Raw genomic sequence first — 14,536 nt, forward strand, 5'->3', positions numbered from 1 at the left:
TATGTAATTTTAGATTGCTTGCTTCTAGTTAAAAGATCTTTATAAATTTCCTTATATGGTGCTAAGCACTTATGGAATAAGGGAAAAACATCTGGCAACACAGAAGCAGAAGCGTCGAGATATGGCAACATTGAAACAAGTTTCGAGAAGGACCATGTGTATGGAGATGAGAAAAAAAAATTTACACACTGAAGTACTAATAGTTCACGAAAATAATAATTTTCGTGAACTATTAGTACTTAAGTATGTAAAAATTTATTACATTTCATGTTGTACGAGGGTTTTACCCATTTCTCGAACCGTGTCAGAGTGAATCCGTGTTATAAAAGTACCGTGTTATACGGGGGATGGTAGCAATTCTTGAACCGTGTTAGAGCAAATCCGTGCTATAGAAGTACCGTGTTATACGGGGGTTACCTGTACTTGCATGTAAGAATGACCAGTAACACACTCCATGTCAAAGAATGCGACGACCAAACTTCTGAATATTCCAAAAGAAGTCTTCTGACGGTGCTTCCAACAGTGGCAGGATTGATGGTGGAAAGTGTGTGTGTAGGCCCCTATTTTGAAGATGATTTAGGTAAGTGTTTTCAAATCTTACTATTACAGTTATCTACCACAGTTCCAGGAACTTTCTCACTGCCCACTTCACATATGTCAGCCACTAAATTTAAACAGTCATTATATGTTTAATTAAAGAAGATTAAGATAGTGTTGATGATATAACTGTGGAATATGAAACAGTTGTAGAACAAATTTTTGTACTGTGTGTGTCTGTTTATGTATGTCGGATTTGACATGTAGTGAGATACTGTGGTATCTTGCAAAATCGTTAGATGCTTGTTATGAGTAAAAATCAGGACAAAAATTTTGGATTTAAGCCGAAGATGGCCAAAAAGCCTGTCAGTTACCAGATTTGAGCAATTTAACTGTTAAAGACTAAATAGTTCAATAAACAAAGCATCCCGGTGAATTATTTACAGTAAATGTGTTAATTGTATAAATGGAATTTGCTGAAGATGGCCAAAGTTTAGGTCCGAAAGACTGATTTGACTGATTTTAAAAATTCCTTATTCTAAACTTTACCTTTTTCTTTCAATCCTTTTCCAAAGTTTTTTGTGACAAAGCCTATGCAAATTACAGAAGAAAACCAAGCCACCAGTCCCAATCCTCCCGCCAAATAGATGGCGATGTATTGAGCGGGATGAACTTCGAATTGACGTTTCGCCTATGGCAACACGAGAAAAAGAGAATTAAATTTCGTATTTCAGAAAGGTTATGTAATTCGATTAAAGTTACACTTGCCACATGAAATATGTAAATGGTAAAAACGGGTTGTGAAATGCTGAGGATCAAGAAGAGAAATACCAATACCTTCTTCTCATATATTATCTGGAAAAAAGAAAAAACAGTTCAGTACTTAAAAAAGATTTTTGTTTGCTTTGAAATATTCGAAAACTAATACTTACGCTTCTGTTTCCAATTGCTATAAATATGAATGTGAGTGCCAAAACGATCTTATCAGAGTGGACGGCATCCGATCCATTCGCTGCAATTAGAAGGACCAAGTTGACCTATAAAATCAATTTTGTTTAAAGAATTTAATGGTTTGTCTATTACGGGGCTGCCCGACCGGTTGATTTGCGAGCTCTCCATCCAATGTATGTAAATTTTTTTTGTAGTTGATTCTAACAAAAATACAATGAAATCAGAGGTTAGTACATGCAATGCGATACGATGCAACTGTTAAAGTTTTAACAGTTGCATCAAAACAAATGTACAGATAGGCTATGACATTCCCCAAAAAAAGTAGCTCATAATTCTCAAAAAGGTCGGACGGCCCCATTCTATTACCAAAAAAACATTCGTAGTATAAATCTCAGTACATAAAATTACATCCAACAAGGGTTGTGCTGGTGTTTCGTGATAACAAAATTCTTATCGATTTGTGTAATTGCGCAAGCAAGCCCAGTCATGGCTTTGAGAGGAGAAGCTTGCAATTTTTCACCAGGTCCAAAGAAAATTTGGGACCTATAACTATTCCCACCTTCATGTTTTTTGTTTTAAAAACAATTTTTTAAGACTGCTTTCTAGTACAGTGGAACCTCGCTTAACGAGCACCTTGCACAACGAGCAAAACAAATTGTAAAAAAATTACTCGCTTAACGAACGATGATGAGAGGAGACATCCTGGATTGTGCGCATGCTCCATTAGTCTGTGTTTAGCACTTGTTCCGCTAGCATCTTAGTGTCACTCGTGATCAAACATTTATCCGTACTTGTGTTCACAAATATTATGTATAAACATCGACTGTTATATAATGAACACCAAATTCTTGGCCTAGGTAAAGGCTATAATTAAATATTAGAAATTTGACTAGAGGTAGGCAGTTATGCTGCCATCTCTTACTAAATTCAATGACATTTTAATTTGGAATTGGTCTAAATTATTAAATTTAAATACAAGATTGAAGTATAACTGCCTACCTTTAGTCAAATTAATTAATTTCTAATATTTAATTATAGTCTTTACCCAAGAATTTCGCATATCATTTAGCGTGTTTATCAGACATATTATCTGTGAATTTTTGTTTATTGCAAATCGAATTCGCATCCAGGTTGGTTCATTCCATGCTAAAAGAAATGATAATGACTATTCACGCGCCTTAACATATATTGTATAATTTTCTTTGAATAAACATTATACATAAAATATTTGAGTATTTTTTCAGCATGGAACACACTACATTAATTTCTATGGGAAAAATTGTTTGCTTAACGAGTGTTTTGCATTACGAGTTAGATTCTGGAACAAATTATGCTCATTAAGCGAGGTTCCACTGTAATAAAAAAGCAAACATCCTATGTATTTCATTTATTTAAAAAAATGGCAAAAGGAGCCCACACTACTCCCAGACTATTGAGCTCTTGATATCCAGAGTCCAATTATCTCGTGCTGGCCAACTTAAAGTTATAGGAATAACAGGGTTATGACCCAGTTTTTGGGTCTAAATATTCCAGAACTCCACTTCAGTTGCATTTAGCTCCAGCCAAGATGCATTAATGTACACCTGCAATAAATTATGGATTTGGATCACAATCCCTTGAGAAAGTGTCTGCCTAACAACAGACCTGATCGGATTCCGCACAGGATATACATGCTTAGAATGGACCAGATTTATGTACCAAGCTTTACACTTTACACGTCTTTAATGAAACTTATTTAAATTTACCTGCATATGAAAATCGAACACCAAGAGAGTTTTGCAGAGCATCATCATTTTACATAAAGACTGTAGATATTCATTGGCACCCACCATATATTGAATTATGATGCCACTTGAATAGTATCTGTAGCTAAACCTTAAGGTTGCTACAATAAACACAGGACCAAGAACACAAACAAAGATAAGATATGCCTGAAAATATCATTAGTTCAATATCAGAAAAATTAAATTTTCAATAAAAAAAAAAGGGGGGAGTCCAACTCACCAGTTTTAGATCATCAGACGAATCGGAGACATAATTTATGATGCCATATGCCAGAATGAGGAGAATTAGGACGGCGAAACCAATTAACGCGAATGCCTTCTTTGCTAAGATCCCGTGGATGACATAATAAAGGCAAAATGCTAAAAAGTAACATGTTATTGATTTACGTGCCATAAAACTTATCAAGATCTTAGTTTAATCGGTTGTAATTGCCAAAAAAATATTCTACTAACTGGCAGTGTATGCTAATGCCCACTCCAAAGCCGACGATTTGTAGTAAGCTATCGTGGCCGCCAGGCTCCATATGGTTGAGAGGAAGGCCAGTGCTGTAATCATGTAGACTCTCTCCCATTTTGTTAATACTCTACATATTCTGGTCTGAAAATAAAGAAAAAAGTTTGTTGGGCTCGGTTTAAATGTAATTTAGTAATGAGCGACACGGCCAGAATTTAATTGGATCATAACATGGGCCAATTAAAATTTGGCAGTAGAATTTACGTCACGTTAGTCTGTGTGTTTATGCATTTGAAGACTGTATGAGTAAAATCAAACTTCCCAGGAACCTCTTCTTGTCTGGGAGAAGATTGACGACCAATTGTTTTGAACAAAAATGTAGTTAGTCTATATATCTGACCAATAAAATTGTGGCATTCTGTAGCACTACTGAACATAACCCTCAAACCTCCAGATATGTTTGATTTTAATTTAATTTTTAGATTATCTTGCTAATCTTGAAGGTACTTGGGGGCACAATTAACAAACAACAACTCTAAAATTAAAGTGTAGGAGTTCCTTTTCGATTTTTAAAGCTAACAAATTCTTGTGTGTGTAAGCACCATCTTCCAAGAGTTTGTAGTTTGTCAGTAAAAAAAAAAAAAAAAAAATGTCAATTTAAGTCTAATTCATTAAAACAATGTGTAATAAATTAAAAAAAAGTGCCACAGCAGACAAATTATTATAATAACTTCATACATTATTTGTCAACTAGGGATAATACTATGTATGTATATATGTAAATCATCAAAATTCAAATTGCAAAGCATCATTTGGCTATTCATCATACAAATGTTAAGAAATATTATATAGACCTATAAAACTTATCTTTTCATACACTAATGAATCATCAAATTGACAATAATAAATCTATTAAAAAATTTAAGTAATAACAAAAGTTTGTTTTGCTTTTGATTATTATGACTCAAATTAAATTCATGTTATGAAATAATTCTCCAGAGCTCATTTGTCATGAAGCAGAAATTCTGAAACTTCAGCTGTTTATTAGTCTTCAAGGATTATAAATGCAACATATTGTGTATACCTGTATAGGTATAGATAAAGCTTACTACACAAATGAATTAGAAATTTTTATATTTTTAATATAACATTATTCCATTAAATTGCAACAAAAAATATAAATACTACTACTGTATAATGACACATTGTGACTGCTTTAGACAGAAGCAAATTACTCTAATTTAATGAAGCAAAAACTTATTTTAAAGAAAAAAGTTCATAATAAATTGTAATTTTTGACATGAATATCAACAATACAAAGCAACAATTCTTAAAACAGAAGTAAAATTCTTGTCTAAATCATATTTTTGTCATCATTAAAATAAGATTTTTCTGAATTAAAGTTTCATTATTTCATTCTTGACAATGATGTAACTTTTTCTACCAAATCTAGATGTTCATTGAGCTTTGGTAGGTTTGTATGGATAAAGGCAACCATAACATAAGGGCAATCTGCCAAGGAGTAACTCATGGAAAAATTTTTCTATGAAAAACTGGCCTTATTTGTATTAGGCATATGAAGAAAGCCCAAAAAACTCAAAGCCCAGTAGTGAACATGAACTCAAGGAAATAAAACCACCAGTGTTAAGTGGTTTATTCCATTGGACCCTGGTGGATAATCTTGGTTAATTTTTTTAAGATGGAAAATTAAAAATAAAATTAAATTTTTCACTTAAATTTGGATAAAACCTGAAAATAGAATTTAACACGAGTTTCGTTAGTTATTGTATAGATAATTATATGGATTATTAATTTATGCATTGTTGAAAATATGGAATAATACAAAAATAGTTGTCTGAAGAAACCCAAATGAATTTAGAAATCTCTTAAGTTAATAGTATTGTTTAAGAAATTACAGGTAACCCGTATAATACGGCATTTCTATAGCATGGATTCACTCTAACACAATTTGAGAATTGGGTAAACCCTCATGCAACATGAAATGTAATAAATTTTCACATACTTAAGTACTAATAGTTCATGAAAATAATAATCTTCGTGAACTATTAGTACTTAAGTATGTAAATTTTCTTTTCCTGCCTTCTGTCGATACACATGGTCCTTCTCGAAACTTGTTTGTGTTGCCAGATCTCATTGCTTCTGATTATGATGTTGCCAGATGTTTTTTCTTATTCCATACTTGCTTTATTCTTCATAAGTGCTCTGCACCATAAAAGATGTTTATAAGTTTTCTTATAACTAAAAACAAGCAATCTAAAATAACATATTTTTGCAAAAGGTAGAGAATGGATCTGAAGATAATACAGAAAGATAAGGATATCTTAAAAGAAAAAAAAAGAGGCCCTTAGTTAATAGTGCTTAGTGATGATGATGATGAAAACATTAATTTATAGTTATATGTATAAATTAAGATAAATATCTTTATTAAAATTTTCNCTTAACTTTTCAAACAATTCTTAGTTAACATAAAATATACTAATGCCACCAGTGTTAACTAAATTATCATACAAATTAATATATCAATCACATCTTACATATAAATTTTAACTTTCTTTCATTAGTAAACTTTTCATTAGTTTGAAATTGTCAGGTTAATATTTTTACAGATTTTTGATAAAAATTTTTAAATGATAACCTAAAAATGCTTTAAGAACAATTCATATCAATAAAAATTATAAATAAGGGTTTTGTTGATTTTTCCCTCAATATTAAAACAGAGAAGTAGATTACTTTTGTTAGCTTATAAAGCCAAAAGATTATTTTCTGAAAATATTCACAAATTACTATTTTCATTTAAAATAAATACCATTTAATAATGTATCTATCTATTTAGATTTTGCTGAGATTAAGAAGGTAATATGAATGTATTGAGAAAGCTAGTCAGAAAATAGACTTTAAATTTTCTTTTACTTTATATGAAGGACAGCAGCTGTTAAGGTTAGAATCTGAAAGTGAATATTACTGTGGCAACATGTGCTACTGGCTTTAAACATTAAATGCATATTAATAATATGCATTTAATGTTATGAATGCATGTATAGAATGATAAAGATTGAAGAGATACAAAGAAATATAGTTTATTCCAGAAGTGAAACAATAAAAAAATTAATATGTACTCATAACTGGACCAGAAAGAACAAAAAAACTGCTTTTATCTTCCAATAGTCTGTTAATGACCATATACAGGAAAGACACTCTCCTTCCAACTTACATTTAGGTCATGACCTATTTAAATTCAAGATGTCCTCTATTACAATTCTTTAAAGGACAATTATACACAGTAAAAAGGAAAATACATAACAGAAAAACAAAAATTTAAAAGATAATATAGTTAGATAATATAATAGAGGCTAGTTTTAAATTTGAAACAAAATATTGAAAAAAAAAACAAAGAATTAAATAAGTTTGGAATAAGAAATAATTAGGATTTGAGGAAAAAAAAGGTATGACTAAATCCATGTGCTATCTGGGGAACCAAATAATTTTTTTTTTGTGTTGGGAATTAGTTTTAAGAGGCAAGAAGTATGTAAATAATCTTAAGACCTTAATTTTCTTCTAATTTAAATATGCACATGTGTGTGTGTGTATATATATATATATATATATATATAGAAAGTATTATAAAAAGTCTGAAGTAAAGATTTTGNAATTGTTAAACAATTTAACTATAATTTAAATATCAATCATAGATAAATAATATGTAAACATCTCAAAACCTGATAATTATATTAAAATCAACACGGGCTATATTACTGTTACTATTATTTAATAAATATTAATTTAACAAAAGATGGCATGTAACTCTCAGTTCTAGAGCCAAATTACTCAGTATTTATTAATTAGTATAGTGGTAATGATTAGCAGACTAAATTGTGCTACATTTAGCTTTAAAATAGATAAAATATTCAAAGTATCATTTGAGACTGATCAGAGATCTATCAAATTTAAATATAATGAAAAGTTACTTGATTATCATCATCTTTAAAAAAAATACTTTGTTTACTTTTATACAAATATTTCCATGGTTCCATTTGTTCTGATTGATGAGTTCCACCATACTCATAACTAAACTTGTTTTTTACCCTATCTTTTAGGCTTTCCATTTCTTTCAGATCCTTTTTCCATTGGTCTATTCAGAATATGGACTATGTGGAACAATCTCTACTTAGATTTTCTACATTTTAAAAAACATATTTGTAAATGTTTAATTTTATAAAATAAAATCTTTTGTTTTTTTAATGTATATTTTTATCATAAAGAATAAAAATCATTAGACATTTGTATTTTGATCTTTTGTTATGGGCATTGCATTACTTTTGGGAAGGATAATCAATTGTCTAATTACATTTCCTTTGGTATATGCAATACATACTATTTGTATTTATTTTTTATTATTACATATTATTGATATTGCCTAATATTTATAATTTTATGCTGTATTCTATCTATATCAAGAAGACAAATAGCACTTTACTAAATCAACAGATAAATGAATTTATTGTAACAGGCTGTGAGAAAGTACACTAACACTTTAGTAAAGGAAACTTCTTCCAAGCTTAGTTTTAGTATTAAAATAAAAATCAAGATATTTTTGTTAAAAATTAAATGCAATATTTTAATGTGTTTTAATGAAGTGAAATGATGAAGACTTATTGTTTTTATTCTTTGCAAATACTTTTGAGTATTGACTGAAATCACATACACTGTTATATGCGTTATTTTTATTCTCTTGTTAAAACCTTGGGCAATGGATTTGTTACATCTGGTATCTATGCAATCACTTGTTATATGCATCATCATATTCCAATGTCAAGTTTATTTGATATTTAAGAGCATTTAAGAATGGCTTCTTGTTCTTTTTTATACCTTTCAACTTCATTATTATTGTAGAAAAAAAATGACATTCTATTAAAAATTATTCATGAATCAAATTCATTTTTAAATACCAATGCTGCATATACTGAGAATATTTATTTACAAGAAAGTTATCTGACAAACTAACATGTAACTGGATGAAAAATTAAAATTCATAAATTTTCTAACTTGTGAGACTAGATCAGTTGCTAGATACAAAGTCTGGTAGTCATCTCTGATAGAATTCATAATTTGCGTTATGCAGGTGTTTAACATATTTGCTAAGTCACACAAGTATACCAAGTACATTGCATTTTATAATAATTGTTTCAATTGAATCTATGTTCCTTGATCTTAGTCTAATAATTTTATATTAGAGAAAAGAGAACCCACTTGCAACCTCATACAATAAAATATATTTGTATTCCATTATATTTTTATATATTAACAGTTTAATGAAAAATATAACAAATTATATTATCTAAAAATTTTAAGCAGAGCTTTTAAAATTTATACACAGTTACCTCTACAGTAAAATTTATACATAGTGAATGTGATTAAGAAATCATATCATTCAGTATTTAGGAAATACTGATAAAAAGTGTTTTAGGAATTAGTTTCTACAAAATTAAAATAAAACAAAAAATAAAGAAAAAAAAAGTTAAAAAATAAACCCAATCTTAAGATTAAAGATTTGGTCTTCTAGTAAAATGCAACTTAGAATTAAGATCAGATTTTAATATTTGTTTTTTAATGAAGAAAATCAAGATTTATATTATTTGGGCAATATAATTGTAATTGCATTAGTCTGAAAATCATTTCAAGCAGTTCAATAGTTTAAGTACAATTTTAAATTTAAATTTAATGTTTAGAAAAGCTATATATAATCCTTTGGTTTACAAGACATTCTAATAAAATATGAGTAATCCTAATACTCTACAAAAGAACAATGTTATATATCTTTAGTAAAATCAATTCAATCATGAGATTCACTATTATAATGGTACCATAGTTATAATTACATTACAATGAATAGTGTTTTATCACATAAAAGTGATAATCAAAAATGCAATATACATTAAAAGAAAATAAATTTCTCCTAAAGACATTCAAGATTCAAAAAGCTGCTTAGTTTTATTATTGCTTTAAAATCAACTATTCTAAATTTGATTTTAAAAGTAATAAATAATAGTACCTTGGTCTATGTAAAAATTAAATTTCTTCATAGCAGAAAAGATATCATCTAAACAGGAAAATAATTTTTTGGGGGTATTTATAAGCTTATTAGGAAAATTAATAATTTGATATAAAACTTTTCTAATTTTACTACTATATTTAGTTAATCAAGCTACTAAAAAGAGTTGCTTTAATCAAAAAGAATTCAGTAATTTGGCAAATTATTCTGTAAAGCATCTGATCATACAAAAGTTTTATTGCCAGATGCTTTTCTCACATGACAAAACAAGAACTCAATCATTTTGCTGAAATACTTATCTACAATATCTTTGTTTTACAAGCTTTGCTGAAATATTTATCTATGATATCTATTGTCTTGTAAAGAAAAACAAGATAAATTTGTTAATAATAAACTTCTAAATGAAATAAAGAATAATTAAGAGTCATCAGAAATATTTGTCAATGATATGTAAAAATGAGAGAATTGATATCAATTACTCCAAATTTGTAACATCACTTTCATTAGTCATCAGATCAAATAATAGTAGAAAAACTTTCATAATAAATTTTAAACAAATTACAGTGACTTGCATATTTTTATTTATTAATTAAAAATACTTTGAACTATACCAAATATCAAAACCATTACATTCACTGACAAATCAAATAATTCTGTTATTTGTAAATGACGACNTAGCATTTATATTTTACAAATTATTAAATATTAACGAAGTTTTTAGACAAGTAATTCTTAATTAAGATACAAAGGGAGGTCTAGTTAATTAATATAATTTCTAAATCATTAAAACAGAAAGTAATTAAAACTGAAGATACAAAATGCATGCACTAATGAATATTCAAAGACATGCATACGAATTTTAAATGCTATAAAATCATTTTAAAACCTGCCAGCAGTATATTTTATCTTATTAATTTCGAAACTTTGATCTTATTAGGTAGATAATAAGAAACTGATTAAAAGTAGAGCATAAACCCATTTTTTTCTCTAGTAATGTCAATTATGTTGTAAGCGATACTTACCTGCCTATTTTCAACTGATGTAGATAGAATAAGACGCTAACTTCCCCACAAAACGATCTCTTAGCTCTAACCTGGCCCCTTTAATCCATCCATTCATCTTCAATATTCTATTATATACCCCTTCAACTCCTAAATGATTACCGGTAACGAACTATCAGGTGGTATATGTTCCTAACATTTGCTGCCGAATGGCGTTCGAGCAGTGCTGCCAAATCCTTGGTCTATGTAAAAATTAAATTTCTTCATAGCAGAAAAGATATCATCTAAACAGGAAAATAATTTTTTGGGGGTATTTATAAGCTTATTAGGAAAATTAATAATTTGATATAAAACTTTTCTAATTTTACTACTATATTTAGTTAATCAAGCTACTAAAAAGAGTTGCTTTAATCAAAAAGAATTCAGTAATTTGGCAAATTATTCTGTAAAGCATCTGATCATACAAAAGTTTTATTGCCAGATGCTTTTCTCACATGACAAAACAAGAACTCAATCATTTTGCTGAAATACTTATCTACAATATCTTTGTTTTACAAGCTTTGCTGAAATATTTATCTATGATATCTATTGTCTTGTAAAGAAAAACAAGATAAATTTGTTAATAATAAACTTCTAAATGAAATAAAGAATAATTAAGAGTCATCAGAAATATTTGTCAATGATATGTAAAAATGAGAGAATTGATATCAATTACTCCAAATTTGTAACATCACTTTCATTAGTCATCAGATCAAATAATAGTAGAAAAACTTTCATAATAAATTTTAAACAAATTACAGTGACTTGCATATTTTTATTTATTAATTAAAAATACTTTGAACTATACCAAATATCAAAACCATTACATTCACTGACAAATCAAATAATTCTGTTATTTGTAAATGACGACATTTTATTAATATTCAGATTATATGCAAATGTACTGTACATGCCACACAGCCATTAGGATAGAATATTCTTGTTAATCCAAACTAATTATTGTATAGACTTATTATATTAGAAGGAATATATATAATGGAAGACAAAAGGATCAGATAAATATATTTTAAAAAATCCATAATTTATTTTTTGCTGAAATATTTAGTGAAAAAGGAACACAATTGATTCAGATTAGTGAAAGTGCATGAGTAATATATAAAAAGATTTTAATCATCAAGAATAGTTTAATATTAAATAAATTTGTAGTATGTCACTAATCTGAATAATGACAGTATGTAAACAACTAAATATATTTATTTATATAATAATTTATGTTAGACATACAATGATAAATATGAAATATGGTGACTAATGCAAAAATGGGATTATTACAGTGAATTAATTCTCTGAAAAAGTATCAAAACCTTACATAAAGATATATTTCTGAACAAATTTAAAAAGCTATAAGGGATAAAATATGCCATTTACAATATAATTTATTGCTACATAACGAATTTAACAGCATGTTATAAAATAAAATGTTTTTGAGCATCATACATATATACATATATATATACACACACACAAACAAAGAAAATTAGCAATATAATAATTACATAACGGAAATTATTTCCTTTCACTTCTTAAAATAATAATAAGTGCCTACATGCTGCTACAAAAGTTTTGAAATGCATTTTTAAACACTGTTGATTTACAGATGTATAAGAATAATCTGGTTACCAATGTCAAGTTTATCTATATATTATTTTTTTTTTTTATATTTTAAATCATAGGATCTTTCCTCAATATTACAATTGCATAAAAGAAGACAGAGAATAGTAATATCTACAAAATTCTCTATTAATGTTAATTAATTTACGATTTTTCTGAAAGTATAAGTACAATAGAAATAATCTGTTATAATTTAATTTTATATATGTAAATAAAACCAAATAACAAATTTACACAAAGTTTACTATAAGAAAAAGCATTTACACTTAAAAAGCATTTTATTAGTTTTTATGGGAATTATTGAAGTGAAATAGCATTTATATTTTACAAATTATTAAATATTAACGAAGTTTTTAGACAAGTAATTCTTAATTAAGATACAAAGGGAGGTCTAGTTAATTAATATAATTTCTAAATCATTAAAACAGAAAGTAATTAAAACTGAAGATACAAAATGCATGCACTAATGAATATTCAAAGACATGCATACGAATTTTAAATGCTATAAAATCATTTTAAAACCTGCCAGCAGTATATTTTATCTTATTAATTTCGAAACTTTGATCTTATTAGGTAGATAATAAGAAACTGATTAAAAGTAGAGCATAAACCCATTTTTTTCTCTAGTAATGTCAATTATGTTGTAAGCGATACTTACCTGCCTATTTTCAACTGATGTAGATAGAATAAGACGCTAACTTCCCCACAAAACGATCTCTTAGCTCTAACCTGGCCCCTTTAATCCATCCATTCATCTTCAATATTCTATTATATACCCCTTCAACTCCTAAATGATTACCGGTAACGAACTATCAGGTGGTATATGTTCCTAACATTTGCTGCCGAATGGCGTTCGAGCAGTGCTGCCAAATCTCGTTAGCCATTTAAATTTTTATAATATCAATAAAACTCTTTTGTTTTTAGTTATTAATACGTTTGTTGATATTTAAAAAAACAATATATAATTTTGTTTGAAGTTTGATTTTTATAGAAAATATTTTTTTTTAAATGTGTATGAATGGGATTCGAATCCGAATCATTTCATGTAATCGTATTTTGAATAAGTGTAAATAGTTATTCGGAAAGTAAATGTATTCTAAATGTTATCGTTAAACACTACGTAGATATATTATTATTTGATTGATAATAAATTTAGAGTAATCTTTAAAACTTTCTCTCGAAGTTTTATTTTTTCGCGATATTGAAACAAAACGTTATATCAAATGGTTTTAACTAATAATTAAAAATCATTCTAAAAGAACGACCTCATTAATAGAAACATTAGCGTTTAGAATATCTTTCTCCTTGTTTCTCTTTTATTTCCTTGTTTTAATCACGGTTTTACCATTTAAGTTTTGAAGAAAGACATCATGCATTCCGTTTCGGGTCTATAGTGTGGCCGTAGGCCATAGTTTTAGATATATTTTTGTTAATTTTAGTTAGGCTTAGTATCTCCTCTGTTCTTTTGTTCTAGAACTTTCTCCCTTAATCCCTATTCACTCGGGTGACATCACCGATTCTGTGAAACAATGTCAAGAAGACAAAAGGAGCAATAACTCCCTGGAAAGGAGGCGAGGGGAAAGAAAGAGAAGCGGCTGCGATTTCGTCGACAGAGGACGAAAACGAGTGTGGTCCTGACCGAGGGGTCGAGCAAGAAGTAAGAAACCTTGCGATAGAAAACCGAAGGAGGATCATACCCTGATCGCATAGTGAGAGATCAGAGGTATCGGAACCTTGTAAGACGGCTGAATTATAGAGGAACGTAGGGCAATTGCTAAAGAAATCGAGCTCCCCCATGTTCAAGTAACGGCAAGCGGGAAGACCACAAGACAACTTCAGAAAACGTAGACGTTCATAAGAGGAAAGAAAATAAGGTCTGCAGTCATTAAGAATTTCAAGACGGTGAATCATCCGAGACCACGTGGCAGAAAACTCCCGGGTATTTTCTCCTTTATTCTACTACTATCCCTATCTATATTTTATTTCTCCTTCCTTAGTTTGTAAGTAGGTTAAGTTTAGCTATAAGTCGTGTGTCGGTTGCCACAATAGAGGCTTGTTTGTGTAGACG

The 14,536-nt window shown here is 28.7% G+C and overlaps 1 protein-coding gene across 1 annotated transcript; it reads right to left on the bottom strand.

Annotated features, from left to right (window-relative positions):
* Window positions 1–304: 304 nt before the first annotated feature.
* Window positions 305–4,337, bottom strand: LOC111639669. Its single transcript, XM_023385582.1, has 6 exons — window positions 3,726–4,337; window positions 3,493–3,632; window positions 3,234–3,419; window positions 1,470–1,574; window positions 1,306–1,392; window positions 305–1,228 (listed from the first exon to the last, which is right to left on the bottom strand). The coding sequence occupies exons 1-6, from the start codon at window positions 3,826–3,828 to the stop codon at window positions 1,076–1,078; spliced, it is 774 nt and encodes a 257-aa protein (XP_023241350.1). The 5' UTR covers window positions 3,829–4,337; the 3' UTR covers window positions 305–1,075.
* Between the last annotated feature and the right edge of the window lie 10,199 nt (window positions 4,338–14,536).

Source organism: Centruroides sculpturatus, unplaced genomic scaffold (assembly GCF_000671375.1).
Source record: "Centruroides sculpturatus isolate CEXI.00-Female unplaced genomic scaffold, Cexi_2.0 scaffold1134, whole genome shotgun sequence".
NCBI lineage: Eukaryota > Metazoa > Arthropoda > Arachnida > Scorpiones > Buthidae > Centruroides > Centruroides sculpturatus.

Bases quoted from the DNA above. Each gene is read 5' to 3' on its own strand.
- LOC111639669 (XM_023385582.1), bottom strand. From the start codon at position 3,828: ATGATTACAGCACTGGCCTTCCTCTCAACCATATGGAGCCTGGCGGCC. The intron at 3,633-3,725 runs GTTAGTAGAATA...GTTACTTTTTAG, and splicing joins GGCATTAGCATACACTGCCA to CATTTTGCCTTTATTATGTC. The intron at 1,575-3,233 runs GTAAATTTAAAT...TTGATTTTATAG, and splicing joins TGTTCGATTTTCATATGCAG to GTCAACTTGGTCCTTCTAAT.